Below are 19,885 nucleotides of genomic sequence, written 5' to 3'. Positions count from 1 at the left end.
TTTCTACTGACTGTGTGACATTTGTTTCACAGTGTAGCATTCATTGTAATTTTCTTCTACTAAAAAAGGTCCTCATGTCAGGTGATCTTTATACACTCAGTCTGCAGAACAAAACGCCTCAACCTTGTCTTGGGGTCTATTTGCAAACTTCAGATGCAGATTTTTGTGGTCAGGGTGCAGATTTTTTTATTTTTTTTATTTCTTTGTCTTTTGCAGATGACACTGCACTGTAGAATAATGCAAGAGCACTCGGAGTCCTTTTACACATTTCATTTTTAGTTTTATTTCCCTGTAGAACACCGCCTCCTTCATCTCATTTTTCTCACAAACGTCTAACGTGTACAAAGCAAATCTTCAAAACAATGAAATATTGGCTTTTCTGATACAATTCCAGGTACAGAATTTGGAGAAAGCGGGAATTCTCAACAAAACAAAAATCAGTGAGAACGGAAAGAAAGTAAGGTAAGCCACATTGTTCTTTTTTTTTTAGACGTTCGTTGTTTCATAGTTTATGTATATTTTGATTCTTACGCAAGTTCATTTTAGTAAAATATAATATAATTAAAAACGTAGCCATTATTCAAAAAGTAAAGTAGCACGTGTTTCTGTAAAATTAATTATTATGGCTTACATCCCATGAAAACCTAGACTTTTAACATAGACTTGCAGGCCTCCTGAAAAGTACATTTACCTACTGTAATGCATATGCATTTAATACTTGGTCAGGACTCCTTTGCTGTGAATTACTGCTTTGATGCTATGCTGCTTGTCCTGGGTTAAAGGTGGGCGAAAACGGTTTTTAAAAGCAATTTAAAAACCAGAAGGAGTTTGTGCCTGATGCAGTAAAAACTGCAAGCAATGATTGCTCAACACTGGCTTCAGCTGATCAATCCCCCCCTACTGGAAATCATTGCTTACTGATTGCTGTAGGCATTCTTTTGGAGAATGTGGACTGATTGATGAGAACTTCGGCTCATCTCCTTAGTTGATTCTGGTGTCACGCGTTTTCTCCCGACGACGCTCCGAAGGTCATGTGTGGAGTCGACCCAGATTGTCGGCAATCCAGCACGGTGATACCAGGGTCATTAAAGCGGCCTGTGGTACGTTTGGCAGCGTGACAAAGGGGGTCAAGTGAAAGTTTGCGAGCAGAGGGGGAAGCATTAAGTGCGGTAAAATTTCAGCAGCACTGGCTGGGGGAGTTGAGCACACAGTGGGCAGCAGATGAGATTAGTCGTCAAATCGGTGTGAAAACTTCACACTACCCCTCAGACAGCTTGTTTCTATGCCTCTGCAGTCTTCTTACTGATTCTGGGACCTTGATTTCCAAATGAAATGCAAATCTTGCTTTCATCTGAAAATAGGAGTTGGAGACTTGGCAGCAGTTCAATTTATTTTTATTTTTTTCCCTTTTCAGCCAAGGGTAAGACATTCTGACGTTGTCTCTGGTTCAGGAGAGACTTAACATAAAAAGTGCAACAGTTGCAGTCCATGTCCTTGATAGGTATGTGTGGTGGCTTTTGAAGCTCTGACTCCAGCTGCAGTCCGCACCTTCTGAATCTCCCCCAAAACTCTTGAACAGGCTTTGTTTCGTATTCCTCGTAAGACTTCAGTTTTTCCTGTTGTCTGCGCGCAAACTTTTTCCAACACATTCTTTTCCATCAACATTGTTGGATACGGAACTGTGTCAAACTCCAGCTCCATTACCGATGGCGTTTTGTGGCTCATACTCCTTGTTGGAAAGTGTCACTGACTTTCTCCTTAAGTCAGCAGTCAACACTGTGATTGCAAAGATGAAAGATCTCCCTGGTTGTAATACATCTGTATAATATTTTTGCTTTTAAGAACTTAATTACTAAAATCATTTTCAATAATGTTATCAGTTTTTGAGATGCACCTAATCTGTATGTCTTATCTTTTTTTTTTCCCCAGGAAAAACTGGGTTCCAACATGGACAGTTCTCCACGGAGGAGTCCTGACGTTCCACAAAGACCCCAAACCCTCCCCAGGCGCTGTGGTAGGGTCTTCACTTTATTAAATTCGGTGCTTTATGTAGAAAAGAAAAAGAGAGTTCTGGCACTTCTCTGTTAATGTCACACAAATATGGGACAGGAATGTGTGTAATATTTCTATATACATTTGCTTATCAATCTACAGATTAGCAGTTTTATTGTACTTGGAGCCACTTTTAATAACGTCAAGCCTCATGGCATTAACATGGACTTGAAAAATAACCTTGAAAAAACAAAGAAAAACTCTTAAAAAGCACAAAGAAGTGACAAGTCACCCTTCGACTTATGAGTTCAATAAGCTTATTACTATTACAGCCAGAAAAGTATATTTCTTTTCAGTATTGGGTCAAAGTTTATTTTTGTTTTCTCCTTCCTTAAAATGCGTGTAATTTTTTCCCCCCGTCATTCTCTAATGTGGTTTTAGTCTTGCTGTGTTCTATTCAACCCCTTGTATTAATTATTGCTCGTAAGGTTTTGCCATATGAATATATATTCCTTTATATTTCATTTCTTAGTTTATTCCTCCTTATTGTTCTTTGCTATTCTGCTTCTTAAACTGGTTTTAGCCTTTCTTGAATTATTCTTATCTCCTTCTCGTATCATTAGTAAACCTCCCGTTTCTCTTGCATTCACGCTCACCAGTAGTCTTCGCTCTTGTGATTCACCTGCGCTGCCTCTTCATCCCCAAATAAAACCCTAAGCCGCAGCGCTGCCTCGGCTGTTCTGTCACTTCTGTCAGAATCGCCAGCGTAGACGAGCTTTCGGGTCACGAGCCGGCAGTGACAGTCACGTCTTTTGTTCAACTTCAGTTCACCTCCTGGAATGTGGCGCAGTCAGTTTGGTGATCAGCTGAATTTATTTATTTTTTTTCCTCTTGTTTTTCCAACGAGCAGAACAAGACCAATCAGATTGTTCCAGAGTTTACGGTGGAGCTGAAGGGCGCTACGATTGGCTGGGCCACAAAGGACAAATCCAGTAAAAAGAATGTTTTAGAGGTGTGTCTGTTTGTTGACACTGAAAGCAATGTTAAGTGTTCTGCTGAGTGGATGATTTTTACTATGAGAAAATAGAACATGGTCAGTTAAAATATAATTATATACATGGAAATTTTTTTTATTTCAATCATTAATAGAAACTTTGATTAAATCCTCCATGTTGTATGTTTTCTCCCCTCCTTCAGCTCAAAGGGAAAAATGGTGTGGAGTTTCTTATCCAGTACGATACGGAAAGCATCATCCATGACTGGCACAAAATTTTAAAGGACACCATTCAACAGCTCGTAAGTCCTGGCAATGAGCAGAGCCATCAACAGGAAGTAGTTCCATGAAAAAAGGGGGGAACTAAAGGGGATGAAAAAAAGGCATCTCTTATGTAAATGCTTTGAATTTGCAAATTAGGATTGCTTGTTCTTTCCAGGACACAGAGGCTGATTTTACGTTTGTGTTTATATTTAAAATGGTGAACTTTTCATAAAACCAGGAAATGGGAGGAACAACATGTTATGGCTTAAGGTTAAAAAGATCCATTCTGTCATCAGCTAATCTCGCTGAACATCTTAGATTCTGTTTTACATTTCGTCTCTCAGGTCAGAAAATGTCAAATCTGCTCTGAATTGAAAGACCTTTACTTTAAATCTTAAATACGGCCATTGGAGGCTCTGACTGAGGAATTCAGGTGTTGTTACGCTGAGCCCTCCCTGCAAACCTGCAGAAATGCTTTGCTGTTTATTGGCTTAAAATTTCTATGTCTGTGTAGAGTTAAAAACTTCTTGACGTGGCCATTCATTCCCAGGTCTTTTATGAAAGTAAATGCTTAAAGAGATTTGACTTGAAAACTATGATTGAAATAAGTGGCTAAAACCTCCATGTCAAGGTTTTAAAAAGTCTTAAGTATGTTCTAAATTATACAATTTAGTTACATTGTAAGATTCTATGCTGTTTGCTTCTGTCAATGACTCGTTTTTGTTGGGTTTTTTTGTTGTTTTTTGTTGGTTGTAATAACACAATTAGAAAGTTAAGAAACTTAGCACCAAGCTAATTAGATCGTTTTATTTAACTTACTTTGGTCAAGCATAAGCGTCACGTTTAACTACACAAGTAAATTTTAATGAAAGGGTCAAACTGTCACTGGATTCAGATTTTGTGAATTGCTTTACCAGAAAAAGAAATTTGCCAATTTAAAAAAAAATAAAATTTAAATTGCCCTCTTTGATTTCAGTATTTGCTTTAGATCTACAAACAGATCTAAAGATGGTAAAAGGACATCTTGTGGCTAGAATGCTAACTGTACATACGCAATTGCTGGGAATATTTATTGTTTCCAAAAAAGAAAGGGGAAAAAAAATAGTCCTAAATATACTTTTAGTTTCAGATTGAAACTAAATTAATCCGTATTCAACACTGCATTCATCTCTGTTCCTCAGGACTACCAGGAGCATCATTCTGAGGAAGAGGATGGGGACCTGTATGAAAAAATTGGCAACGCAGACAGAGACGAGAAACCCAGCGCTGCCATAGACAAGCGAAGACGTAGGTTAACTTAATTTTGGTGAAATGTTTTTGATCAACTGAGCTTTCTTGCCTTTAGCAACAAACGGCATTTTGGCACAAAAATGCTGTTTTTGTGCCAAAAATCTGTATGGACTCAACCATACAGAATGTTGCCCAGAAGGACAACATTCTGTATGGTTGTAGAAACTAAAAATCATCTGTGGGAGGAGTTTGGTGATTATGTGGAAAATGAGGGGTTTTTTTTGTTTTGTTTTTTTTTTAACCTCAATGAAGTTCTAAATAATTTATCCTAACTGGGAAAGTTTATTTAGGGTGTTGAAAGAGGCTCATTACTGTTGTTTGTGTGTTTGGTTGTCGTGTCCATTTGTGTTTTGCGGATCTGAAGAAGACTTAAAGTACTACATTAGTAAGTAGTACTGTGAATGATTTTGAAGGCTACATTGCTAAACTTACACAACCAAAGACAGGAACTGGTTTCACATTCTGAGCACACAGTTGAGCTTGTTTCCATGTCCTGGACCTCCCAGGGACGCTTTATATCTTCCATCCTGTTTGTGATGAACCTGAAAGAGTAGCCTCTTGATCTCTGCCTTCACCTGTGACCACAAAATATAGTCACACTGTGTATCTTTTTTTTTTTTTTTTTTTTTTAGCTCCAAGGCCAAGCATATCTCAATCGCCCAGCAATGCAGGGGAAACGGACCCGAAGAAGGTTCGGACCAAGCTGATGAAGTTCCTCATGAAGCGCCCGACGCTGCAGTCAGTCAAAGAAAAAGGCTACATAAGAGGTCAGCTTGGCAAGGGTTTCTAACCAATGATTTTATGGATTGCCGGCGGAGATATTCATCCCTTTATTGCGTTAGATACATTTTACTCTCTTTTGGTTTTTATATTATAAAAAAAGGCTAAATTAAGAGCTTAAATGGATGACATCAGATTTCGTGCAGCTAATAATGTAACTACAACAGATCAAAATAGAATAAAAACTCCTGTACTTTGGGGGAAAAAAAAAAAAAACTAACAAAAAAAAAAACAGTAATAGTAAAGCTTGTTGCATAAATCTCAATCGTTCTTACACTTTTTTGCTTTTTTTGTCTCAATGTTTGTAATAAGAAGCTTGTTAATATCTTTGTTTTTCATGCCGTCAAAAACAATGATCTTATTTTGCGCAGAAAACGTGTTTGGTTGTCATCTGCACACACTCTGTGCCCACGAGAGGACCACAGTTCCAAGTTTTGTGGAGAAGTGTATTAATGCAGTGGAAAGGAGAGGTTAGTTAAATAAGGCAAATATTTCAATCCTTTTTTTTTTCTTTCTGTATTAAAGTAGTTAATCAAGAGCTGCTGGTAATTTTCAGGTTTAGACATCGATGGGCTATACAGAGTCAGTGGGAACCTTGCAGTCATACAGAAGCTTCGCTTCAAGGCTGATCACGGTGAGGTCCATTGATGGTTTGTTTGAACTTTTAAACAGCAGCGCCCCCTGCTGGGTTTTAATGCTTTGTGCACACGTTGTCTTACAACAGAGGAGCTGGACTTGGAGGACGGTCAGTGGGAAGACGTTCACGTCATCACCGGAGCACTGAAATTATTTTTCCGAGAGCTTCCTGAACCTCTTTTCCCATTCAGCCACTTTAATGAGTTCGTCACAGCTATAAGTAAGTATATTTTCCCCCACTTCTTTGATATGTCATTTCATGGAACAATTAGTAAAACTTTCGTTTTTATTTGAATCTTGTCATTTTGTTGTCAATGATTGCTCCATAACGATGCTGTACTTACCGATTTTCTTTCATTTTTCTAGGAATTTCTGATTACAACGCAAAACTTTCTCACATTTATGAACTGGTCAAATCACTTCCTCCTGTAAACCATGACACTATGAAACTGCTTTTTGGGCATTTACAAAGGTTTGAGTCTTTTTTTTTCTGCTCTGATTGATTTTTCTATTGCATTATTTTGAAAATAATAGCATTTTACAGTGCCCTTTAAAAGTTTTAATATGATTTCAATGTTTCACCGAAAACGTTTTTCATGTCATAGACCAACACAAATGAATGCAAAGTTGTGAAGTGGAGGGTAAATCATAAAAGTTTTTTAACATCTGATGTCAAACATCAAAAAGACCTAGGAACACAGCCGGAATCTGACAATCTAATTAATTGAAATGTAAAAAAAATGAAAAACAACTTAATTTTCTGCTAAAAATAAGAAGATTGTATTGGCTAAATTCCAGTTTACTCAGACTCACTGTTTCTTCTGTCTCTCTCTCTTTGAACGACAGGGTAATTGAATCTGGAGAGGACAATCGCATGACCGTACAGAACGTTGCCATCGTGTTCGGCCCAACGCTTCTCCGGCCGGAGACGGAGACGGCGAACATCACCATGCACATGGTCTTCCAGAACCAGATCGTGGAGTTCATCCTGAATGAATACAGCCGTCTCTTCTACTCTAGCTAAACGCAGTCGCTTGTGCACCCGGACAAAAGTGCATAAAGTGCTTGACTCTTCTTCTTTTTTTTTTTCTTTTCTTTTTTTTTTATGGTTTCCCTTTGCATGTACATCAGCAGCTTGAATGCCACATGTAAAATTGAAGTTGTTTTCTGGAATAAGTTAAATGTGCCGTTGCAAATTAACCTGCCAAGATGAGGGATTTTCAGCTGCTGTTGCTCTGTATGTTGTTTTTTTTTTTGTTTGTTTGTTTGGGGGGGTTTAACCTGAGGACCCTTGCACTGTCAAACTGTCTGCACCAGTATTTTTAGGAATGTGTCTGAGCCGCACAGGTTTGACTTTTCTTCAGTGAAAGAAGCACTATCAAACTGCTTTCTCTCTTTGAGACTCTAAACTGTCTAAACCTCACTAGCCACTTTCTCCTATTTTGACTATTGCTTTTTTTTTTGTTTTTCGTTGAAGTCAAAGTGTCAAAACAAAGCAGGATACACTTAGAAAGCATTAATGCTGTCTTAAATTAGCTCTCATCTTTATTTTAAAACATTTTACATCTTTTTTTTTAGCATTTGTTTTGTATTTTATGCTACAGTATATCAGTTAAGTCAATAACAGATTGTATCCTAATATTTTCCTTATTTCTCACCGCTTTGCCCTTGAATTTATTGTAATATAGACAACTGAAGTAATGCCACCATGTGCCAACATGTTGGTCTGAAGTAGAAAATGAAATAGATATAGATTTTAAAAGACAGTAAGAGTATTTTTCAATTAATGCTGTTCTTAGAGATTGTAAAATAATGCCATGAAGATGAAATAATGATTTATTGAGAGTTTGAAGCAAACTAAATCTAATAGTGAAATAGAAAAGTGGAAATTAGCATAACTGTGTGTCCTGTAAATATTAATAAATGGCATATTTATGCTGTAAGTTGGTGGAAAAAGCACAGTTCTTTCTATAATAAATTAACTTTTGAAAAAAATGCAGAGGTTTCTTTTTTTCTTTTTTTACATCAAAATATGTCATATAGATCACACTCATGTTATTTGGGGGACACCCAGCTATGTCCATCACAGGTTTGATGCTTTGTCCACAAGCACCAACTGGACTAAAGTTCAATTACTCATTGAATTTACATACAAACTCCAGTTCAAAAATTACTGGCAAAGTTTTAGCTTTAGACAATGACTGGTTTAAGAAAAAGTTGAATATAGAAAATTCAGTGTATGTCTGTAACTCGATTCAAAATCCAAATTCAAAAATACTTTATTGATCCCACAGGGAAAATAAATGTAATTCAGATTCTTCAAAGAGTTATTGTACATAGTGATGGCTGTTGGCAGAAAAGATCTCATGTTGCAGTCTGTATTACAGTGAACTTGAAGAAGCCTCTGACTGAAGACTCTGTTTTCCTTACAGTCTCGTGATGAGGATGGTCAGGGTTGTCCATAATTTTCTTGGTTTTATGATGAATCCTTCTTTGCATCGTCATCTCCAGAGGTTCCACAGTCGTCCCAAAACACAACCAGCTGTCTTCATCATTAAAATCTTTTTAAGAGTGAAACTCGTATAATTTATTTGCAACATACATGTCAAGCATTTATTTGTTAATAAATGCTGTAACTGGGGTGTTGAAGTAGCCTTGTGCTTTATCAGTTGTCCTCAGTTCGTATGAATCGTTGGGCCTAGTGTCTCTCATTGTCTTGATAATACTCCATACTTCCTCTGTGGAGTTTTTCCAGGTTGAAACCACAGATGTTAGGCTTTGAACTTCACACATAAAAAGTTGTGAAACAAATGAGCACATTTACAGACATTTTTGCAGCTTTATTCACTAGCATTAGAAGAAAGCTTTAAAATCTGTTTTACTTTCTCACAGGCACGAAATTACCATAACTGACTAGATTTTCAAAGTCTATACAGAAATTCAAATAAAATATGAACAAAATCAACAATCATTTCTACTGCTACAAAAATAATTTAGTGTATAAATTATAACTATAATGTTTATAACTTTTTTTATTGTTAGCTGTATGCAGAATAAACCAACTAAATTTAGTAGTTTTCAGGTGAATGCTCATTCTACTGGGGAATATGCACTTTCTGCTGCTCTTTAAATTGATCGACATATGGCTGGGTAATTTGTCAGATTATCTGCTTTATTATGACTGCACCTCTTCGTTTTCACTTTATGTCCATGTAATATGCTAAAAAAAAAACCCAGCTTGACAGAGGAATCCCCCCTCCTTCAACTTCTTCTGAGTAGCACAGCAACAAAAACTGATCTGAAAAAATGTGAAGAAGAAACCAATTCAGAACTTCTAACAGCCTGACGAAATACTGATTACAATGCTTTAAAAAAAATTCCAATCAATTCTGATAGACACTTTAATAATGTGTTTAGTCTGTTAGTTCTCTCTGCTCTGTGTGCTCAGCCGGAACTATTTGTGTGGTCGGACGCTCTTCCGGACGCTGTCAGCTGTGAACACCGCATCAACTGCGATGAGTTTTGAGTGGCCCTGGCAGTACAATTTCCCTCCGTTTTTTACGTGAGTCGTGCTTTTAACAACTACCACATAGAAAGAGCGTTAAAACATGCCTGTTAACTATTGTTTTGTCTCTGCGGTTGTTTGAAGAAGCGTTTATTTTTCAACCTAGCACTACGTTAGCAAGCTAATTTCGGCTAAGATTGCTAAGGAAGTGAATTTACACTCAGGTTTTCTAAAGTTAATAAACTAGCTACTTATGGCTTGGTTTATTGACGGATTTATATGTAATTCTGAGCAAATAACTGGTCACATGTATATTGTGATTTATTGTAGGTTTGTGTTGAGGGGAAATATGTTTTATGGGATGTGTTTCCGGTGATGTTGACTCACTGACACTAGTGACATCAGATTCGCAGTGTTTGGACTCCCCTGCCCCTGTCGTTTATCTATCAGAATAACACTTTTTGATTTAAGACCTCCTGCTAGTTATTAACTGGGGAGGAAAGAGGTTTTTTTTGAACATCACAAATCAATGACTAGTAAGAAAATGATATAACAAAATTAGTTGTCTTTGGCCAAATGTTTCAAGCTAGTTTGGATTGCGATTTTTTCTTAATAATTGTTTGAAAATTACTCCCGTTTGTTACTCCACCCCCGAGTAACAAACGGGGGTGGAGGGAGGGTAGGAACCCACAAGAACACAAAATCTCAGAGGGGCTCATTGCTTTTTCACAGATTGTTTATGAATCTGATGAGATAAACAAGGTCGTTGATGCATAGGGAGGTAACCTAATAATCCATTAATCTTCTCTTGGATTATAAACTACTTCCTCTATTTTAAAAAACTGCAACATATTTCTTCTTTTTGGATGAACGGATCAGGCGTTTGCAGTTTTAGACATGTCCTAACTATAGCACAGCTATATGTGAATATGTGCTGTCAAACATTTTTACTCGTTCAAGGTTTCTTTGCCGTAACCAGATTTGCAAGCTTCATCCTAATACTTGGACCTCTATGTTTTCTAAAATAAGCTGAAGCACGTTGACAGCTGCTGAGTTATGAGTATGCCTTACATTGCTCGGTTTGTTTGTTTTGTATTTTCGGACAGACTTCAGCCCAATGTTGACACGAGACAGAAACAGCTGGCAGCCTGGTGTTCCCTGGTTCTGTCCTACTGCCGGCATCACAAGCTCTACACTGTGGATGTCATGGAAGCGCAGGAAAGTCCCGTGTTCAACAACAAGAAGATAGAGAGTATCCTGAAAGCACACTTACACGATCTTTAATACAAGAAGTTTAAATTTACTCTTTGGAGTTGGAATATTTATATAATTTTTGCTGGTAATGTTTTTTTTTTTTTATATATATATATATATATATTTCTTTTTGCAATGTAGAATGGCTATGACAAGTACAACCTGTCATTCTTTCTAAGTATGACAGTTTGACTTTATTAACAATTTTCTTAAACTCACAGAGGGGGAAAAAAGATGAAAACTGCCTCAAACATGTCCATGAATACATTTCAATCTTGCTGTTAATTCGAACGAGTGAATCCTTTTTTGAGCAGTTCTGTTTTTTCCCTTTTATCTTGCAACTTAAACCTCCCAGACGAAATGCCCCCGCCCCTTCCCCTCTATCGAGGTTTGTACCCTTCGATTTACATCTGCCTTTCTGAATGTTGGTTTGATTCATCCTTAATGCAAGTCCAGGAAAACTCTCAGTGGAAGCAATTCAAGTTGTGTTTGAAGAATTGAGGAAAAAAGGTAAATTGTCTTCTGTCTTCACGTTCTTGCCGCGTTGATGTTCTTGCCGCGTTGATGTTCCAGCAGCGTTAAACACGCCTGTTGTCTGCGACTTCTTCAGGCAACCTGGAATGGTTGGACAAAAATAAGTCGCGGTGTTTAGTCATGTGGAGACGACCAGAGGAATGGGGCAAGTTAATATACCAGTGGGTGAGTTACAATCTGTCCTCTGTTGTCTTGTTTGTGGGGCTGATAAAGTGAGAGAACCTGCTATTTATAGCACCAAGAGAAGAATGTTTCTCCAATCACATGTTCATTGTGTCATGGAAACCTCTGGGATGATCAAAGCTCTAAAACCAGCCTAATCTTAACAACATTATTCTTAACCATAGATTATGGAAACATTGACATATTTGATGTAGCCATTTGTTCTGCTGTAATCTTATTCCCTCCACGGTGTTCAAAAAACGTACAATTGAATTATTTCCAAACTGAATTATTTGGAGTTTTGCTACTTTTTTTAAATTCATTTTTAGTCCAGCAGTCTAAGTTTGTGCTGCTCGTGCCAAGAAAAGAGAATTGCAGACGAATCATATATCGAACTCATTCCTCCCACAGATTTTCTTTGCGGCGTTAAAATGTCTGAAAGTGGAAAATTTGTCATTTTGCCGTTGAGTGGGAGCAAAGCATTACTTTTTCTCCATCTATGAAAGGACAAAGTCCAATAATGCTGAAGAAAGTCAACATCATGATTTATATGAAATTGATGTGCTTTATCTTTGATTTTCCACATGAGATCTTGATTTTTAATATTTTTCCTCCCACTATTTTAGTTTTTGAGTTATTGACCGAATGGACACTCATTAAAAAAATTAACAAAAGTGAACTTTACTATCTGTTTCATGTCTAAACATCTTAAAATTCAGGCTAAGCTGGACTCGGGGTTCTTAAAATGAGTCTAAATATGCTTTGATTAAGGTAACAAAGTTTTTAAGCTAATCTTTAAAGAATCTACTTAAGCTAGGATATTTAATTCCTCAATTGACAAGTCCAGGCATTATAGACTTTAAAAGACAACCAATCTGTTTATCTTAAATGCCACAAAAGCAATATTTTCTTTTATTAAGAGACCTGCAGATACAATACAGAAACTCTCCAAGCAGGGGTTAGTCATAATTTGTGCTCAAAAATCGGAGTGACATAAAATGACATTTTATAGTTTGTAGTTAAAGATTTATATGAACCCTGCTTGAAGAAGCAGGAAAAACAGGAGATAAGATTACTTAAGAATATTCAGTGATGAAAAATATAAAAAAAACAAAAATCAACACATAATCTAACCTGTATCTGGTGGGAATTATATATATATATATATAGGTTTTCAACAATTCTTTAGAAACCACCTAGTTACGCGTAAAATACTGATATATATAATTATTTCTGTTCGGCTAAAGTAATCTAAAAAAAAAAAACTCCTTGTGACAGGACTCTAATAACACGCTAATAGATAATGCATTTGATATATCTCTCATCAGATTGTGTGCGGTGTTCATTTTTGAATTTAAAAGCTTTTTCATGCCTGCAAAAAAAACATTTCGTCTGAAAATGACGAGTACTGGACAGGAAGTGATTGAAAAAGCACAAGAAAATTCGGGAAATCTTCTGAAATCCTAACTGTTAATAAAAGCTACCTAGAACGCTAAAAATAAATTCTCGCTTCTTAATAACAAAGTTTAAAGACATGAGGAGAACACTTACTGTGGCATCAGAACAAGGGACCTAAAGGAACCGATCGATGGAACTGTTACATTCTGTACACCAACCTCATTCAAAGTTTTTCCAAAAGCCCCAATTAGACAACGCCTCCTACTTTAAAGTTCAAATTGTGCTGCTGAACACGACATTATTTGAGAACTTCAAACATCATTGTCATTGAATACTGCCAGTCTAAAGTGAAGCAGTTATTTCCAGAAACCGAGTGGTTTTGTTTGATAGTCGTTCACTTATTGCCATTGTAAATCTTCATGCTATCTTCGCGATAAGAATGAATCTGTGCAAATTCATAGCTCGTTGAAACCAAACAGAGATATGGAGGAGGCGTGAGAGTGTCCTCTCCGTCTTGTCTCTTTAAGAGTCAGAATCCACACTGTTTGTCTTTCTTTGGCAAAACTTGAAATATTAGAGATGTTTAACCTCTGCGAAGGGAACTGCTTATCTGAAACAAACTAAAACACTCTTTATGTACTAGCTGACATCACACATTTAATATATATTGAAACAAGAATGTATTAGTACTACAAAAAAATAGATAAAGCAATTATTTTCTAGCTTAAATGGATTGTGTGTCTCTTTCTCTTTAAACTTGGGCAATATATTAAGATTGTAGTTAATGTACCAATATTTTCTGTCATAAAGTATTTAAACCAGTACAATTATATTAATTAACTGACAATTAATTAACTTTTTAAAATATGTTTGTAAATATAGAATGTTTTTCAAATATTTTGACAGCTGTTGTTTGCGTACGACTCGTGTATTTCCCATTTGTCTGGATTTAGGATTAGGACTGCAAAACATAATCCAGGTCTGGCCACAATATGTTGGAGAATATGGTCTGATCAAACCATAACTTGGACCTTGAGCACCATTTCCCACAGTGGCACATGGTGGTGGCAGCATTTTTCACCTGGTTATTTTTTTCCTCCTTCAGATTGAACTGGGGTTGTAGAACCAGGTTATTACATCTTTAGAATGTGTTTTCCATTGAATCGCACAGGGTAAATGCTATCTTTAAAGTGAACAAGGTTTGTTTATGATAGTGAAATTTTTTTTTGTTCACATCACAAATACCTTGTTTTTTTTATTTTGTTTTTAGTTCTAGAATTTTATTTTTTTTTATGCATCAATGCCACCAGCTCCATTTTTCCAAAGGTGCTCGAAAAAAAAAGAGCTGCCCCGTGTGTGTCAAACTTTCCCTTTATACTCAGTAGCGTCTGAGGGCGGTGTGCATATAAACAAACCCAGTGTTAATAAATCGACATCATTATTTTGGCACCCTGGGTTATGCAATTGTATATATTTCTAACAACAAAGGTGCTACGTCACACCGTGTGAGTTTTTAGATGACATAAACCGCAGATGTATTTTTTTGCACATTTTGTAGTGGCCGCCAGTAATATCAGTGTTGATGTTCGCTCTCTTTTAAGTTGGCTGAGCTACAATAAAATGCTTGATGTCTCAGTGTCCGTTGTGCTTAAAGGAAAACTGATTTTTTTTTTTTGAGATATTGTGTAATTTTATCGGCAGAAACCAACAGAATGTTCAGACATTTCACACTGATAATGTGGTGATTTCTTCCTAAAAGTACATTTAAAACTGTTCTCTTGGCAATGGTGTTAAAACGTGTGTGAAATGGATCTGGGAATAAAGGTTTCAGTAAGAAGTAACACAATTTCTACTAGAATGTCTTTAAATTTTTGTATCGTATTTAAATGTCTCTTTGCAGCCAGTTTTATCATATGCTCTCTTCCTTTGTGCTTTTAATGCTATTGTTGTAGCACATTTTGTTAAAAGTTGAGCTGCAAAGTTCTTTTGTATGGAAAAGTAAAAAATAATGAAAATAATTAAGATTTTCATCAGATTTTCCACAAAATCCCTCTCAAGTTGGAAAATATGAAAATGCAAAATAGCTCTGACTCAAATTCACGTGGGAGAAAGTATTTTTAGTAGAAAAGTATCCAAATTTAAAATGTGCCTATTCTTGTTTTTTTTTTCCTTGTTTTTTTAGAGCAAATTGAAGGATTAACAGTATTTTATTTTCTCCATTTCCTCAGGTGTCTAAAAATGGCATGAACAACTCTGTGTTTACGCTTTATGAACTCTCCAATGGTGATGACACAGACGGTGAAGGTATGATACTGTCCTAATTTCTCGTATTTCGCGGCTCTAAAAGGGATCAGAACAATATCTGGAGAATTATGTGCAATGAAACTAAATACAATTTCGGTAGCTTCGAGGAGAAATAAACTCGTAGTTAGGAAATGGTAATGCCTGGAAAGCTGCTGTTGATGTAAACATGAACCAAAACTTTATATCACAGTCGTCACAAGGGGGTCGGTGACGTCTCTCCGCCAACGCTGAGCCTCGTCTATTGCATTGATTATGAGTGAATATTAGTTTTTCCTGTTAAATTGAATTGCTGAGTAAAAAAAAAAAAAAATCAGACAAACGTGGACAGACAAGATGAATAAATAAATAAAACAAGGCATCCAATGATGATAGTTACAGAGCAGTTGCGCTCCGATAATACCGTCAATTGATCGTTGTTCTTTTTTTCTTTTTTTTTTACGCAGAGTTCCACGGTTTAGAGGACTGGATGCTGCAGCGCTCCCTGCAGGCTTTACAGACAGAAGGAAAAGCGGAGATCATCTCTATGGATGACGGAAAAGGTGTCAAATTTTTCTAAAGCGGCGCTGGGATCACACTCGTACACTCCGACCGGGAAACAAGGCGGATCTTTAGGATGGGTCGCACCTCGATGCAGAGGTGGATGCTGGTCCCTTAAATGTTTTTGTAGTTGCCTTTTTGGTTCACGACCTTCTCTTTCTGGAAGAGAACCGTTATTGTTTGCGAGAGGAAATTTAAAAAAAAGTATCTGAGGTGACACTGTGTTTATAAAATTATCGTTGGTGACATTTGTTGCCATTTAAAGATGCAATGAGTATCAGGGGACTAAACACTATCATGTCTGAATATTTCAGGGGAACATTTTCCCATTAGCTGTCACTCAACTTCTTCATTTAGATTTTAAATGCAACTAGTTCTATCTCCATTTTCTCTATCAAGGAGTTTACTGTGTCTGATTAGCGCTGGACCTTGGCTCGGCCGTCGTTCCTTGGTGCCCAGCCAGAATTCCCAAAGAAATCCCAGAACACAAGACCTGAGGGACTTTTTTAAATTTCTAAATAAATGCTTCCAAAGGAGGAACACTGCAGAGGCTCGAGGCAATCTTCATTCATCCTGACTGAGCGTGATAATATTGGACTTTGTGTACAGATTTCGGTCATCCTGTTGTTGTACTGTAGCTTCTGTGATGCTTCTGTTATCTTTCCCTCTGTTCTTTTTCATATCCTGCAGAAAAAAATAAATTAGGAATTTGTTAAATTTGCTTCATTCTCTTTGTGTGTGTGTGTGTGTGTTTCTAAATATGAGTCATTTCAAATGCTTCAGAGATGCAGTTCTTGCAAACACACTACAAAGTGTCTTTGCAAGTGTCTTGCAAAGACCAAGTTTGGATGCAAAGTTTGTCTTTGCATCCAAAACTGGAACCATTAAAGTGCCTGTTTGAAAAAAAAAGAAACAGAACTGTGCAGGGTTTAACCCACCTCAGTTCTGTAAATGCCACTGGCAGAGCTCGGCTCTGTGGGACGTGCAGAGTGAAACCTTTGTAATGGAGCTCTTTCTGGCTGCAGCTGTGAATAAGGACAGCACCCTGAAAGGTCCACTCACATGATGTGCTGTGAGCATGATGCAGCTCCAAGGAGTTGTGTATATGTGTGTGTTTCCATATATTTGCTGATGAGACCCTGCAAGCGCACTTGTGGCACAGGTGGAGCCCAGTGTGGCCTTGTGGTAGAGGTTTCATGTTCCAGAGGCCGCTGCTCTGACGCCATGTCCCTCCCCCTGCAGGCCAGCCACGCCGCTCTCCCATCCTCTTTCTCCAAGTGCTGCTTATCTCTCACATTCAGGCTAATAAAAATGAGGTCAGATTTAAAGTGGAAGTAAAATGACTCATCTTAATCAGTGGAAATTGGATGTGAATTTAACCCAGAAGTATTAAAACTACACAATGCTTGTGGCACCTGCTAACAAAATCCCCTTTCCATTTTGATTTTAAGTCATATTTAGACTTCTTAAAATATATATTTTTATTATTAGCTATTAACTAAGTTTAACTTTTTTTTCTCCATTTTTGATCTAATTTAAGATCAGAACATATTACTTTTTGTTTCATTCCTATTTCTTATGTCTTTGTTTTTTTTAATACATTTTTCCTTTTATCAGCTTTATTTTTTTTCTGAATTTATTTAATACATTTTTTAAGGCCACAATGTGTTGGCTCCCTCTGGACGGATTTCTCTGCGCGTCAGGAGGAGCGGTGGGCGGAGCTGGAGCGATCAGGGCGCACAGCCCACTGGAGCTTTGTTGATATTGGCTGCTCCGTCCTTTCACAGGAGGTTATATCTTCTGGTCTTTGGAAAGACAAGAGCTTGATAAAGACAGAAAGAAAATGGAGAACTAATGGAGACTTTAACTATGCGTTAAATTTACGCGTCGCTTTTATGGGAGACGTCTTTACACACACGAGTAAGTACAAAACATAAATTTGTGCAGATACTTTTTTTTTTCCAATGAAGTTATATTTGCGTTGTTTTCAACTAGTAATTCATGTTTTAAGCCACAGCTTGTGTTTTGCCTCTGAAATGTGACCTGAAACCCGAACGTACTAATTCAGCTTTATCCAAATGTGCCAAATGTCATTTCCACTTTTAGGCTCTAAATCTGGAAGGTGTTGAAGCGGCCGCGATGTCTCACGCACAGGTTGAGATCCCAGGACGCGGCTTTCCAGGCCTCTCCGTGGACATGACGGACGACTGCTTGTCCCGCAACGTGCTCAGGACGCACGGCTTGAACGCGCGGAGGAACTCCTATTGCCTGCAGAAAATCACCATGGACATTGATTCTCCCCTATACAGCAGCGCCCTCTCCAAAGCTCTGTCCTGGTCGGCTGAGAATATCCTGTCGCTCGCAGAGTCCAGAGTGGAGGAGGAAAAGGCGGACGAGTCCCCGCAGCAGCTGTCTCCCGTCTCCAGCCAGGACGCCGGCACCGACGCGCCCTCAGGCAGCCGGGAGCCCGACGAGATGGGAGGAAACTGGCCCTCGGAGCGCAGATCCAAAGCTCACGATGCCAGCTCGGACTCCGACAACGAGCTTCAGAACAGACAAAACAAGGTCCTGTCCCGCATCACCTTTGACACCCAGTGGGAGCAGGAGGAGAAGGAGGACGTGGAGACCAAAGCGGTGGCAACCTCACCCGATGGAAGATATCTCAAGTTCAACATAGAGATCGGAAGGGGTTCCTTCAAGACTGTGTATAAAGGTTTGGACACGGAAACAACAGTGGAGGTGGCATGGTGTGAGCTACAGGTAGGCGCGCCTTTTGTGCACGATTTCACTTCAACGATTAAAGTGATATTCAGGCATTATTTCTCATTGTAACGTGTAAGACGCCCATACCTAGACTTCGGAACCCAGTAATACACGCCCCCTCCTCATGCTAGAGTAACAAACTTAGGTGGGTTTGCCTTGGATCTTAAGAGATCAACAAGAAGCGAGCAAAAAAATAAAATAATAATAATAATAATACCACGTTTTATAAACTAAAATATGAAAATTGTGGCATGCGTTTGCGTTTGAACTCCGAGAGCAAAAATATCTCACACAACCTCCAGCAGCATTTTGTATCTGGAGACTGAAGGTTTTCCTGTCAACCTCAGTCAGATTGGATGGAGATAATCTATGAACGTCAAGTTTAGGTCTTTCGCAGCTTCCTCAATTGGATTTTGGTCTGGACATTGAAGGGGCTGCTGTGACACACCAAAAATAATTTATTCTGAATCTTTTGTAGCCCTGACTGCAGCAAAGTGAACCTCCAGCTGAGTTTTTGTGCAGCATCAAACAGCTTTTCTTCCATGACTGGTGCCTTATTTAAGGCCTACTTACCTTCCCATTGACTTTAGACAGCTTTCTAGTCCCTCTTGATTTTTGCATATAGGTGAAAAGGTTCAACTGCCCTTTGTGGAAGAGTCTTTTGTGGAAAGACTCGTCCACAAAGGGCATTTGTGGAGTGTGTGACTTCCTCTGTCATCAAATTTTCCCCACCTGAGCTACGGATCTCTCCTGCTCCTCCAGAGTCAGGGCAGTTCCCAGCTCACTCTGCTCCACTTCCTAACGTGAAGCAGCTAATCTGGAGTGTGTTATTCCTTACTGACCTTGCGCTTCCTCATGCGGAGGGCCTGACACGGTAACCCGGGTCATCCTTTTAACAGCCCGTTCCAGCTGAACCACTCCTTATATCATGATCCCCTCCTCTTCCTCTCTAATCCCTTTTTTCATTAAGAAACCCGTCGCCGAGGTCCTCCACGGACTTCACGTGGAGCATTTCATATGCAGCTCGGACGGTCTGTTGTGCGCCGTTTGCATGTGACAGATGAAGCCGTCTGTTCCATCTCGATTGTGTTTTCATGCCCCGTGGGCTGCTGGAGCAGGCAAACACAAACCGAGAAGGCAGGCCGCTGTAAAACGTGTAGAGGTGTTAAAGTTTAGCATGCAGGATCCAAAACAGCCTGGGCAACAGCTGCCTCTCCTCTTACTTAAATGGTGTGATAGCACCGCGGTGGATTTAAGGATTTAAGCTTTAACTCCACCCTTAACATTTGCCTTTGTGCTTGACCCTGGCCGGCGTTAGTGTCTGGCAGACGCGTGAGCCTCGGTAGGCACGAACACCGAGTTGACTGCATGCTTTCGGCTATTGTTTGTTGTTTGAGAGCAGGGGCTGCAAGTTTATTTTAGAATATCAAAAAAGGCCTGGTGGTGGAGGTGGGGTTTGAGTTTTAACTGTG

The 19,885-nt window shown here is 38.4% G+C and overlaps 3 protein-coding genes across 7 annotated transcripts in view; all 3 read left to right on the top strand.

Moving 5' to 3' along the window:
* The window catches only part of arhgap27 (Rho GTPase activating protein 27), a 32,739-nt gene extending 24,840 nt beyond the window's left edge, over positions 1–7,899 (top strand). For all 3 annotated transcript variants that reach the window (XM_017301722.2, XM_017301723.2, XM_081601005.1), the window contains 11 exons: positions 395–462; positions 1,930–2,014; positions 2,903–3,004; positions 3,190–3,288; positions 4,432–4,537; positions 5,173–5,307; positions 5,692–5,790; positions 5,877–5,954; positions 6,045–6,176; positions 6,323–6,428; positions 6,803–7,899. In XM_017301722.2, coding sequence (XP_017157211.1) covers positions 395–462; positions 1,930–2,014; positions 2,903–3,004; positions 3,190–3,288; positions 4,432–4,537; positions 5,173–5,307; positions 5,692–5,790; positions 5,877–5,954; positions 6,045–6,176; positions 6,323–6,428; positions 6,803–6,980 — 1,188 coding nt within the window. In that variant the 3' untranslated portion in view covers positions 6,981–7,899. The remainder of the gene's footprint in view (positions 1–394; positions 463–1,929; positions 2,015–2,902; positions 3,005–3,189; positions 3,289–4,431; positions 4,538–5,172; positions 5,308–5,691; positions 5,791–5,876; positions 5,955–6,044; positions 6,177–6,322; positions 6,429–6,802) is intronic.
* Positions 7,900–9,364: 1,465 nt separating this feature from the next.
* vps25 (vacuolar protein sorting 25 homolog) lies at positions 9,365–16,367 on the top strand. Its single transcript, XM_008437301.2, has 6 exons — positions 9,365–9,518; positions 10,568–10,713; positions 11,172–11,225; positions 11,326–11,414; positions 15,038–15,113; positions 15,557–16,367. Exons 1-6 carry the CDS (start codon positions 9,472–9,474, stop codon positions 15,667–15,669), a joined length of 525 nt encoding a protein of 174 aa, XP_008435523.1. The 5' UTR covers positions 9,365–9,471; the 3' UTR covers positions 15,670–16,367.
* Positions 16,368–17,381: 1,014 nt separating this feature from the next.
* The window catches only part of wnk4a (WNK lysine deficient protein kinase 4a), a 47,415-nt gene continuing 44,911 nt past the window's right edge, over positions 17,382–19,885 (top strand). Inside the window, exons 1-2 of one of the 3 annotated variants that reach the window (XM_008437300.3) lie at positions 17,382–17,570; positions 17,757–18,410. In XM_008437300.3, the coding sequence (XP_008435522.2) occupies positions 17,790–18,410 (621 nt within the window). In that variant the 5' untranslated portion in view covers positions 17,382–17,570; positions 17,757–17,789. The remainder of the gene's footprint in view (positions 17,571–17,756; positions 18,411–19,885) is intronic. The other 2 variants (XM_008437298.3, XM_008437299.3) reach the window with 2 other exon arrangements.

The sequence above is a fragment of the Poecilia reticulata genome, chromosome 19 (genome assembly GCF_904066995.2).
Source record: "Poecilia reticulata chromosome 19, P_reticulata-male-v2, whole genome shotgun sequence".
Lineage (NCBI taxonomy): Eukaryota > Metazoa > Chordata > Actinopteri > Cyprinodontiformes > Poeciliidae > Poecilia > Poecilia reticulata.
Note: the sequence above shows the minus strand (reverse complement) of the source record. Positions and strands in the feature narration are given on the sequence as shown.